General features: G+C 43.2%; 1 protein-coding gene across 2 annotated transcripts; it reads left to right on the top strand.

The window, feature by feature from the left end:
* Nucleotides 1-7,035, top strand: LOC140459588 (caspase-3-like). Of its 2 annotated transcripts, XM_072553836.1 has the most exons (5): nt 1-628; nt 1,212-1,331; nt 1,682-1,854; nt 4,632-4,779; nt 6,460-7,035. In XM_072553836.1, exons 1-5 carry the CDS (start codon nt 511-513, stop codon nt 6,699-6,701), a joined length of 801 nt encoding a protein of 266 aa, XP_072409937.1. In that variant the 5' UTR covers nt 1-510; the 3' UTR covers nt 6,702-7,035. The 2 variants fall into 2 exon arrangements, with proteins under 2 accessions (XP_072409937.1, XP_072409939.1); XM_072553838.1 differs by lacking the exon at nt 1-628 and having other exon boundaries at nt 710-1,331.
* The last annotated feature ends 5,557 nt before the right edge of the window (nt 7,036-12,592 follow it).

Raw genomic sequence — 12,592 nt, 5'->3', positions numbered from 1 at the left:
GAGGACACTGAGCACTGAACTGGGTCATGGTTCCCAATGCTGTCCAATCGGTTCAGCTTCCCAAACTGAACAGTTTTAGTGATATGTTGATCCAGATGATACTAAGGATACCGACATCGAATATCAATATCGATATGGACAAATGATATTGTTATGAGTATTGATCTAGATTCTGGTGATACTGATGATCCTAACAGTATTGATGATTTTGAGGACACTGATACTGTTGTGTTTGGGATAGAGACACTTCAAGACCCTTCCAGTTTGAGAGATTGAACTGTTGGGCTGTTGACTGCTTGGCCCGGTTAATCACAGTGTTATCATATGACCTCTGCTGCCACAGTAGTAGTAAGATTTGGGGCAGAGTCTTCACGTAACCAAAAGTGAAACGTGTCTGCAAGCAGTCAATTTTGGTCATAAAGTAATGCAGTTGTTATCTGCAATAACTAACCTTATCAACTGCACCCTGTCTGTGAGTCAACGTCTCAGTGCAACATATTACCACATCAAATGGTCAAGACCAACAGGCCCCCATCACACCAAAACCAGCAATTGGTAAAAATGCCATGGTTTCTGCCAATCCAGATTTTTTTTGTAAAGAGTACAACAGACTGGAAATACACTGCAGGTAAAGTAGCAGCTACAAAGAAAGCATCAGACTTGGTGTCGTCAGAACTTAAGCGTTAAGCATTAGTTTGATATAGGAACACTTCTTTCTCTCTCCACTGAGCTGTCTGACCTGTTCAGTGTAAGCAGCTTTCTATTTTATAGGTTCCGTGTTCTAGGTTCTTCTGGAATGTTTTTTTTAAATATTCAGGTTGCTAGTTCGAGATGTTTGTTTAAAGTAGCATGTTTTGCTGAAACATCTGATGAATAGTTTATCTTAACCACTGCTGAAACACACCTGGACATTTGCAGAAACAAGGGCTGCATTTTCTCTATTCACAAACTTTTTAAAAAAAACCAACATCTGACTAAACTTTATCCTGTTGTCAGCAGTATCCCTTTAAATTGCAATGTACAGGGCGGAGCCACAAATTACCTGTTTCCTGTGTTTCCGAATTGCACCACATTGAACTAATTGATTACTGTAAACTGTCTCCTGTTAATGGCTGAAATGACAGATTCTCCGACTGGTTCAGGGCATTGCCTCAAACCCAGAGTGCTGATTATAACAATACAGAAATTCAATTCACACTCAAACTTCACAGAAAGGGTTGGAGCTTCAAGGGACACTAAGGAACTTCACAAAGTGCTGTCCAAACTGGGCTTCCAGGTGACGTTTAAGATCGATTGCACAGCAGAAGAGATCCTGCAGGAGTACAAGCAAGGTCAGTGGCTAGAAGAAATGGTTAAACTGGTTGGGATATTGAAATGTATGTGGACAGTGGGATTAGACAGAGTGGTACATTAATGGGTGTGACAAGTCAGAGGGCGAACAGTATTAAGACTGAATGGGATATTAATATGTAGTGAGAGGGAGAGTGGGATTAGATGAGATGAGACATTCATGGGAGTGAAAGGGAGTGGGTGGGAAATTAAAGGATCCAGGGTGCAAGGGGGTGAGTAGGATAACACCAAGTGGGATTTTAGCGGATGTGGGCAGTGAGAGGAATGAGTTGAAATGGTGAAGGCATCTTGTTTGGGATTATGCTTCAAAGATAGCTTTCTCTCTCTTCAGAAAGCTTTCGCATTCATGGATCCTGCTTTATCTCAGTAATCTCCAGCCATGGTGCAGAAGGAGTAATTTATGGATCAGACGGTTGTCCTATAAGGCTCCCAGAGATTTATTCCATGTTTACACCACAGAGCTGTCCCACGTTGGCTGGGAAACCGAAGATCTTCTTCATCCAGGTACATGTGTGACAGAGTCAAACACCTACCATTTCTCCTCTTCCTGTCACACTATCCTGCGCCGTCTCGCATCTCTGTGCACTGTCCCAAATCTGAAAATATTTTACAGCCACCAGATAGAACAGACAAGTTGGGATAGGAATAGAGCCCCTGAAGAAGCAGATTCAATAAAAATTCCAGGTAGCAATGGTAAAACAGTAGAAATATTAATATCTGAAGGATTTGTCAATGAACTAACAGGTAGATATGACATTAGGAATGAAATTTTTTATTTAAAAGTGAATGCGAAGCTGTATTTAAAGGATTGGTCATAGAGAAGGTATGGAATGCTCTGTTTTGGAGTGATTTTGGGTCTTAAAAAAACTTTAAAGAGGTCACTGAGATGATCAGATGTGATCATGGCAAATGTCAACTATCATTATTTGACTTTCAACACTTGGCTTCAGTACTAGAGATTTATGTGTCCTTCTTAAAACAGGACAAACTGACCTGAAATGGTGGTGCTATATTCATCAAACAAGATAGAGCCAAGTTCCTGAATCCATCAGTTAGCATGGATCAGTCTGACCCGAAGTAAATCACACAACACCAGGTTATAGTCCAACAGGTTTAATTGAAAGTACAAGCTTTCAGAGTACTGCTCTTTCATCAGATAGCAGTCAAGGACATTTGGCCTTGGATCTTTGGGTAACTGTCCTCCAAGGCTGACTTCGAAACACACAACAATGCAGAGTCGCTGAGCAGCTGCCTGGTATGAACTATAAGGAGAAGCTAGAAAAACTCAGGTTGTTTCCTGTGGAGCAGTGGAGGCTGAGGGAAGACTTGTTGGGAGTCTATAAAATTATGAGATGCTTCGAAAGGGTTGATGGTCAGTCTTTTTCCCAAGTTGAAATGTTTAAAAGAAGGGGGCATGCACTTACGTGGAGGGGGAAAGTTCAAAGCAAATGTAAGGGACACAATTTTTACACAGTGTGGTAGTAGTCTGGAACATGCTGCCAGATGGTTGAGGCAGATACCATAGGGACATTAAAGGGACTTTTAGATAATCACATGGATATGCAAGGAATGAAGGGATATGGACCAAAGGTAGGCAGAAGGGATTAGTTTATAGATCAATAGACAATAGGTGTCTATTAAATTTGGTGTCAAGTTCAGCACAGCACGATGGGCCAAAGGGCCTGCTCCTGTGCTATTTTGTTCTTATTAATAGATCAGGCAATTTAGCAGCAAAAGTTTATTGAAGGAGTGAAATGAAAAATAGTGAGCAAGTAAAAGGAAAACACAAACACATCAGCTTTTGAAAGGGAACATCTTTCTTGATCAATTCATTGCCCTCTCCAAACAGAAGTTTGCTATTTAGCTGAAGGATTCACACTTCAGAATCAAAAGTCCACTTCTCAAATTGACAACAAGATGTCAATGACAACAAGTCACTGGGTATTGAGGGAGGGTGACATGATAATACTATTGAGGAGGACCACAACAAGCCCATTCATCAAATTTCAGAATGGACAGACTCCTGGGAAATCGGTTTCAACATACATAAATGTGACTTTTTAGTATTTCACTTCATATTTTGTTTTATGAAGAAAAGGGGAATATAAATGAGGATCTGGGAGAACAAATATAGTATTCCCTATTAATTGTGATGCAGGACATGAAAAAAAGCCAACCAAACGCTCTGGTTAATTTTGAGGTGGAGAGAATTGAAAGAAGGATAAAATTATTCAAAGCATATGGAACCTCGGAAAGATCACAAAACTAAAAACAGGGTGCTGTGGATGTGAAATCTGGTTCAATCACAACTGGGGTATAGTATTCAGCTCTGGTCACAATTGCGCGAAAAGAATCTGGAAGTCCAGGAGATGATGCACAAAGGTCGACACAGGTATTACCAGAAATGGAGAAGGGTAGGGTAGGGAATGATTGTGACGAGATCTGTCAACTAATGTGAAAAACTTTGATGGAGTTGCTGCAGCGAAGGTGCTTCCACTCACTTGTGAGAAAGCATGAAATTCAAGGCCATCACTAGGTGACCTTTTATAGAGGTTTACAAAATTATGAGGGGCATGGATAGGGTAAATAGGCAACGTCTTTTCCCTGGGGTGGGCGAGTCCAGAACTAGAGGGCATAGTTTTAGGGTGATAGGGGAAAGATATGAAAGAGACCTAAGGGGCACCTTTTTCACGCAGAGGGTGCTATGTGTATGGAATGAGCTGCCAGAGGAAGTGGTGGAGGCTGGTACAATTACAATATTTAAAAGGCATTTGGATTGGTATATGAATAGGAAGAGGTTAGAGTGATATGGGCTGGGTGCTGGCAAATGGGACTAGATTGGGTTGGGATATCTGGTTGGCTTGGACGGGTTGGACCAAAGGATATGTTTCCATGCTGTACATCTCTATGATTCTATAAATCCAACAGGGAATTCAGGAGAAATGTCTTCACCCAAAGATTAGTGAGAATATGGAACTCAGTACCATGAGGAGTAGGTGAGGTGAATAATTTAGACTCATTTGAAGGAAATTTAGGTAAGAGGATGAAAGGACTAGATGGAGTGGGGGGGGAGGGGTGGTGGGGGCAAAGCGAGCAGAGAAGATGGGACAAAGCTGATGTGGGGATTCAATCCGAGCATGGAGCTGTTGGACCAAATGAATGGTTTATGCTCTTTAAATGTTGTTTTAAATCCCACGTGCCTCATTAATCCTGTAACCCAAAGTCTGCTTTATTGGCTTGTTTCTCCAGTGGTTGCTCTAATCTGTGTGTCCTTGTCTCAGGCCTGTAGAGGGTTGCAGCTTGATGACGGTGTCTATCTCGAAACTGATGGAGTAATGGAAACAGACAGTGGCTGCTCCACACAGAGTGCCTACTCACATTATGAAGCAGTGCCTGAAGACACCACGGTCCATTTCTCTACCAGTTCAGGTGGGTGTCTCAGAGTAGAATACACACATTCAACAAAAACTGCAGTGGGGGCAAGAGCAACAGTGGACAAAGTGAAAAAGACAGAGAGAGGGGAAAAAATTGGGAGAATGAAAGGAAGAAAGAGAGAGAAACTTGAATACAAAGTAAAGCAAATAGATGACAGCGTCTCGCATGCATTCACACCCAGTCTCAGTCCGTCCAACATTCAGCCTTTATTCAAACGCGCACACACATTTGTATTCTCTCTCTCACTCGTTGGGCTGTGGGTTAGTAGTTCTTCTGGTCCTTTCGATCAGTAGGTTGATCAAATGGAGATGATGAGCAGGATTTGTTTCTGAATCAGTTTCAAATGGAGTTCTTGGTGTCCCCAAACTATGTTGGGGAACTAGCAGCTAATAGTGTTGTCCTACCTGAGGACATGCTACTTTGCAGGTGAGGAAGGCAGTGGGGGAGGGAGAACAAAGAACAAAGAAAATTTACAGCCCAGGAACAGGCCCTTCGGCCCTCAAAGTCTGAGCCGATCCAAATCCACTGTCTAAACCCGTCACCCAAATCCTAATCATCCTACCCCTCTGCTCCCCACCTGCTCATGCATCTGTCCAGACGCATCTTAAATGAATCTACCGTGCCTGCCTCTACCACCTCTGCTGGCAATGCATTCCAGGCACCTAACACCCTCTGTGTGAAGTACTTGCCGCGTGTATCCCTCTTAAACTTTTCACCTCTCATCTTGAAAGCGTGACCTCTTGTTATTGAATCATTCACCCTGGGAAATGGTTCTCTCTATCCACCGTGTCTATACCCTTCATGATTTTGTAGCCCTCAATCAGGTCCCCCCTCAATCTCCTTTGTTTGAATGAAAACAAACCAAACTTACTTAACCTCTCTTCATAGCTAGCACCTTCCATACCAGGCAACATCCTCGAAAACCTTCTCTGCAAAGCGTCCACATCCTTTTGGTAATATGGGACTAGAACTGTACACACTGTGCAAAATGCAGCCGAATCAATGTCTTGTACAACTTTAACGTGACTTGCCAGCTCGTATGTTCAATACCCTGTCCGATGAAGGCCAGCATACTTACAGGCCTTCTTTACTACTCTATCCACCTGTGCAGCAACCTTCAGGGTACAATGGACTAAGCGTAGAGATTTGGAGGTACTCTCGCATGGAAGGCATTGCAGTCTGCCATATTGGAGGGGAAGCATAGAGAGTGAGATGTGAGGTATCTTGCAATGTAAAACTCACTATCAGCATCTTGTGAAACATTTTAGTTCTAAACAATGGTCACAGTCACAGGACCACCATCACACAATGTGAATCCCACCCCAGACTTGCCCAAAGCCTTAACTACAGAAACAAGGCTGGAACTTGCCCTGTGTGCTGGCCTCTGGTATATCACCAGGCTCCTCTACTATCTCTGACACAGACTCTTAGATTGACTGGAGCATTACAGGTCATTGTTCTGAATTGGCCTTGAACTTCATCTGATATGGCTACCAGCCACTGACTGGAATTAGGTGCTTCCATTTTCTCTCTCTCTATCTGCTTATGCCTCTGAGAATTTTGTCAAAGCTGAGTGATGATAATAAACTGATGGGGGGGACAAATGTTCACATTTGTGCTGTTCGCCAACCTATGATCACAAACCAGGCTAAGATGACGTCTGTGTAATTACAGATCATGCTGCTTTCCTCCGACCTGGATATGGCTCCATCTTCCTGCAGAGTTTATGTAAGATGCTGATGGGGGAACAGAGACACTGGGAGCTCCTGCGGATCATGACTCGGATTAATGGGCTGGTTGCCTGGAGTTTTGAGTCCAGAGGACTGAATTTCGGGGGCAAAAAGCAGATGCCTTGCTTCGTTAGTAGGATGCGACATGAGGTTTTTCCATTTTCCGACAGACTGACTCCAGCCTGATAACCATTGTCTCCAATGAATGACCACTAATTGTACTAATGTTTCATTTATACACAGCATTGTTAATCAATTAAAACATCTCAAAGCATTTGACAGAATCATATCAAATAAAGAGACAATAAAGGAAGACATTGGACAAGGTGACTTAAGAACTTTGTTAAGAAGTTTAGGGTAAGGACAGTGCTTCCTTAATGCCAAAATTCCAAAGAGCAACACTCCTTCAGTACTGACTGTTAAGAAAGTCTAGGAGATATGTGCATTACGGTCAACAAATACTGATTCCCACTTTTTGTTTTAGATAGGTGTCCTATGCAATCAATTAAGACCTCTAGAAGATTCCTCAAATGTGGGAATAAGTATTAAAAGTGCTGATTTTATCACTGCCTGAGATTTTCTAATTCCCTGACACATATGGCATGTCCAGGAAAATTCACCCACATCCCTGTGCAGTCCAGGCCAAAAAAAAAAAATTTTGTATTTTGGCTTTAGCTTTCCTTATTCCCAAATGATCTCCTACTGTTAACTCACGTGCCACCCTCAACACCACTTTTCTATAACTCACGTGTAATACAGTTTGAACTTCTGCCCATTTCTTGATCACCTGAATATGTGATGATCTCCATTTCCTTATCAAGAACTAATTTTTAAGATAGTAACATTCCAGCATACACTCAGATTCTTTGGTGTATAATTTTTGATTCAATTGCTTTAGAGTCATAGAGATATTCAGCACGGAAACAGATCCTTCAGTCCCCAACCCGTCCACGCCGACCAGATATCCCAACCCAATCTAGTCCCACCTGCCAGCACCTGACCCGTTTCCCTCCAAACCCTTCCTATTCATATGCCCATCCAAATGCCTTTTAAATGTTGCAATTGTACCAACCTCCACCACTTCCTCTGGCAGCTCATTCCATACATGTACCACCCTCTGTGTGAAAAAGTCCCTAAGGTCTATTTTATATCTTTCCCCTCTCACCCTAAACCTATCCTCTCTAGTTCTGGACTCCCCCATCCCAGGGCAAAGACTTTGTCTATTTTATCCTATCCATGCCCCTCGTGATTTTATAAACCTCTATACGGTCACCCCTCAGCCTCCGACGCTCCAGGGAAAACAGCCCCAGCCTGTTCAGCCTCTCCCTGGAGCTCAAATCCTCCAACCCTGGCAACATCCTTGTAAATCTTTTCTGAATCCTTTCAAGTTTCACAACATCTTTCTAATAGGAAGGAGACCAGAATTGCACGCAATATTCCAACAGTGATCTAACCAATGTCCTGTACAGCCACATCATGACATCCCAACTTCTGTACTCAATACTCTGACCAATAAAGGAAAGCATACCAAATGGCTTCTTCACTATCCTATCTACCTGCGACTCCACTTTCAAGGAGCTATGAACCTGCACTCCAAGGTCTCTGTTCAGTAGTTTTTTCATCTTTCAGGTGTAATTCAGAAAATTTCTCTGAACTAAAAATATCAATATGCACTTTGTCCTCACCTGTTCTTAATTTTTTCTCAACTATATGCTTTGTTTCCAGGAGCAGAGTCAGAGGGAGGAGTACACATACTAAAACCAAACTGAAAAAGTAACTTCACAGGAGGTTTGGTGACCAGATGGGCTGATAGGAAATCTGGCCTAAATTTGAACAAGCAACACTGCAAAACTAGTTCATAAATGTGTAACTTATCAGGGATTAACTAAGTAATAATTTAACTAACAAAGTAGAGCTGGCTGGGCAGGTGATGTTCTCCAGCTGTATGATGTGGCAGCTGGCTGATCCCATTGTGAGCTGCAGTGACCACAATCTGCAGCAAGTGTTGGTTGCTGGAGGAACTTGGGCTCAGCGTGGATGTGCTGGAGTCCACACTACACACATCAATGAGGGGGAGAGTTACCTGAATGTTTTGTTGCAGGAGGTGGTTATGCCTGGGAGATTAAGTACCACAAATTCAGTCAGTGGCCAGGGACAGCAGGGTCTGAGGGATCCTGTATTCACGAAGAGAGGAACCTGTCCAACAGATACAAGATCCTTGCTCCCTGTGTGGATGAGGAACAGAGCTGTAGGGAGAATGAGCCAGCTGACCATGGCACTGTGATACAGGAGACCATTCAAGAGCAGGAGTGAAAAGACAAGTGGTAGTTGTAGGGGGTTCTTTAATTAGGGGAGGAGATAGGATCCTTTGTAGGCAGGATAGAGAATCCCACACCGTCTGTTGCCTGCCTGGTGTCAGAGGAAGGGACATGTCTGACTGGCTTGAAAGGATATTGGAGAGGGAGGGGGGGGGGCGGAATCCAGTTGTGCTCCATGTCAGGGCAAACAACAAAAGCAAGACTAGAAAACAGGACTTGTTTAGGAATCATCAGGAACTAGGAACCAAATCAGAGAATAGGCCCTCAAGGGTTATAGTGTCTGGATTACTACCTGAGCCATGTGCACCTTGACAGAGGAGCACGAGAATAAGGTCAGTAAACACGTGGCTGAAAAGAGGGCTTCCTTTTCATGGGGCACTGGTATCAGTATTCGAACAGGAGTGATCTGTACCATTGGGATGGTCTCCACCTGAACCAGGTTAGGACCAGTGTTCTGGCGAATAGGGTGGTCAACACGACTTTAAACTAGAAAGTGGGAGGGAAGGAAAAGGTAATATCAACAAACAGAATTCGACCCCATCTACTATCCCCTGGGAAAAAAACAGGAAATGACCACCTATCCAAACACATAAATAGAAAGCAGTAATCATCAACAGTGCTTCGCCTGGGTGCTCACTGAAGATGTTACCTAGCAGGGTGACGAAACGACCCTTACGGCTCAGCGAGCAAACCTCCATCCAAAACCTCAACCTGAGCTACAAATCTTCTCAAAACTCGGTTATACGCCAAATAGTTTAATGGCCAATGGGAAACAAAGCTGCAGATTAACATCTATGGGGCTGGATTCGACTGCATGAAAATGTATCAAAAAGTGAAAAGGAAGGACAACTCAGGAGCAGTTATTAAAGTGTCCAGAACACAAAATAGGATGGAAGTGTTTGGAAAGGGTTAGGCATCTAACATCAGGCACACTGGCTAAAGGGATGACAATGAGAAGAGGGGCATTAAATACAGGACTGCAGATGTTATGTTGGAATGCACAGAGTGTATGAAATAAGGTAAATGAGCTTATGGCACAGTTCAGAATTGGCAGGAATGATGTGGTGGGCTCCATATGTGGCTGCAAGGGGATCAGGACTGGGAGCTAAATACCCAAGGATATGCATCCTATCGAAAAGACAGGCAAGTGGTCTGAAGAGGTGGGATTGTGTTATTAGTAACAAATAAAATTAAATCAATAGTACAAAATGATGTAGGGTCAAATGATGCAGAATCTGTATGGGTAGAGTTGAGAAACAGCAAAGGTAAAAGAACCAGGGTTGGACTTACTTGCAGGCCTCCATACAGTAGTTAGGACTTGGTGCACAAGACATACCAGGAGATAGAAAAGATGGGTAAGAGAAGCAAGGTTGCAGGGATCATGCGGCATTTCCATACACAGATGGACTGGGCAAACAAGGTGGGCAATGGATTGCAAGAAAAGGAAATTGTGGAATGTCTACGCGATGGCTTTTTGGAGCAGCTTGTGGTGAAGCCCACAAGGGAACAGGCAATTTTGGATTTAGTGTTGCACAATGAGGTAGACTTGCTAATAGAGCTTAAGGTGAAGGAACCGTTACGAAGGCAGTGACTACATGTTAGAATTTCCTCTGCAATTTGAGAAGGTGAAGGTGGAATCAGATGCAATGGTATTACAGCTGAATAAAGGCAACCACTGAGGCATGAGGGAGGAGCTGGGAAGAATTGACTGGGAGAGGAGCCCTGCAGGAAAGACAGTGAAAAGCAATGGCAGGAGTTTCTGGGAGTAATTCAGGAGACACAGCAGGAAAAGCAGCACGATACAGGGAGGACGGGGCAACCATGGCTGACTAGAGAAGTCAGGGCCAGTACAAAAGTGAAAGAGAAAGAATATATTGCAGCGAAGGGCAGTGGGAAACCAGAGGACTGGGAAGCTTACAAAGACCAACAGAGGGCAACAAAAAAGGGAGAAGATTAAATATGAAGATAAGCTAGCCAGTAATATTTAAGAAAATTGCAAAATTTCTTTACATATATAAAGGACAAAAGTGGACACTGGGCCCCTTGAAAATAACACTAGAGAAGTAGGAAAGAGGAACAAAAAATGGCTGAGGAACTGAACACTTACTTCTCGGTGGATGAGACGACTAACATCTCAAAGATTTAAAAGAGTCAGGGGCAGAGGTGAGTATGGTGGCCATCACCAAGACCAAAGTGCTAGAAATGACTTGCACCAAATGAACTACACCCCTGAGCTCTGAAGGAGATAGCTGAAGAGATTAGATTACTTTTTTAGATTACTTACAGTGTGGAAACAGGCCCTTCAGCCCAACAAGTCCACACTGACCTGCCGAAGCGCAACTCACCCAGACCCATTCCCCTATATTTACTCCTTTACCTAACGTTACGGGCAATTTAGCACATTTTTGGATTGTGGGAGGAAACCAGAGCACCCGGAGGAAACCCACGCAGACATAATTGTGGAGGCATTACTGGTGATCTTCCAGGAATAACTGGAATCAGGGAGGGTCCCAGATGATTGGAAAATTGCTAATGTAATACCCCATTTAAAAAGGGAGTAAGTCAAAGATAGGAAATTATAGGCCAATTAGTCTGACCTCAGTTTTTGATAAGATTTTGGAATCCATTGTGAAGGATAAGATTCCTTAATACTTGAAAGAGTATGATAAAATAGGGCAAAGTCAGCATGGATTCATCAAGGCGAGGTCATGCCTGACAAATCTTCTAGAATTCTTTGAGGACATAACAAACAGGTTAGACCAAGGAGAGCCAATGGATGTTATCTCGAAGGCCTTTGATGATGTCCCACACAGGAGTCTACTGAGTAAAATAAGGACCTCTGCTGTCAGAGGTAAGGTGCTCCCCTGTGTAGAAGCTTGACTGTCAGAAAGCAGAGTGTGGAGATAGAAGGCTCTTTCACAGAATGGCAGCCAGTTACAAGTGGTGTTCCGCAAGACTCCGTGTTGGAACCACAACGTTTCACTTTATACATTAACGATCTCGATGAATGAACTGAGGGCACTCTGGCTAAGTTTGCAGATGATACAAAGATAGGTAGATGGACAGCTAGCATTAAGGAGGTGGGGGAGGCTGCATAAGGATTTGGACAAGTTAGGAGAATGGGCAAAGAAGTGAAAGATGGAATATAATGTGTGGGGTCATGCACTTTGGTAGGAAGAATAGAGGCATGGACTATTTTCTAAATGGAGAGAAAATTCAGAAATCTGAAGTGCAAAGGGACTTGGGGGTTCTAGTCCAGGATTCTCTCAAGGTAAACGTACAGGTTGAGTCAGTAGTTCGGAAGGCAAGTACAATGTTAGCATTTATTTCGAGAGGACTAGAACATAAAAGCAGAGGTGTATTTCTGAGGCTTTATAAAGCTCTGGTCAAACCATGTTTAGAGTAGTGTGAGCAATTTTGGGCCCCATACCTCAGGACAGATGTACTGGCCCTGTAGCATGTTCACATGAGATTCATGAGAATGGTCCAAGGAATGAAAAGCTTAACACGTGAGGAAGGTTTGAGGACTCTGGGACTTTACTCGATGGAGTTTAAAAGGATCGTAAGTTCATAAGACATAGGAGTGGAAGTGAGTCCATTCAGCCCATCGAGTCCACCATTTAATCATCACTGATGGGCATTTCAACTCCACTTACCCGCACTCTCCCCATAGCCCTTAATTCCTTGCGAGATCAAGAATTTATCAATCTCTGCCTTGCAAGACATTTAATGCCCCAGCCTCCATGGTGTTCCATGGCA

The sequence above is a fragment of the Chiloscyllium punctatum genome, chromosome 35 (assembly GCF_047496795.1).
Source record: "Chiloscyllium punctatum isolate Juve2018m chromosome 35, sChiPun1.3, whole genome shotgun sequence".
NCBI lineage: Eukaryota > Metazoa > Chordata > Chondrichthyes > Orectolobiformes > Hemiscylliidae > Chiloscyllium > Chiloscyllium punctatum.
This window is presented reverse-complemented; position numbering and strand designations above follow the sequence as displayed.

What these genes read in the sequence shown, in the direction of transcription:
- LOC140459588 (XM_072553836.1), top strand. Translation starts at nt 511, where the DNA reads ATGGTCAAGACCAACAGGCCCCCATCACACCAAAACCAGCAATTGGTA. An exon ending in CCTGCAGGAGTACAAGCAAG is followed by an intron (nt 1,332 to 1,681) that starts GTCAGTGGCTAG and finishes CTCTCTCTTCAG; the next exon opens with AAAGCTTTCGCATTCATGGA. An exon ending in CCATTTCTCTACCAGTTCAG is followed by an intron (nt 4,780 to 6,459) that starts GTGGGTGTCTCA and finishes GTGTAATTACAG; the next exon opens with ATCATGCTGCTTTCCTCCGA.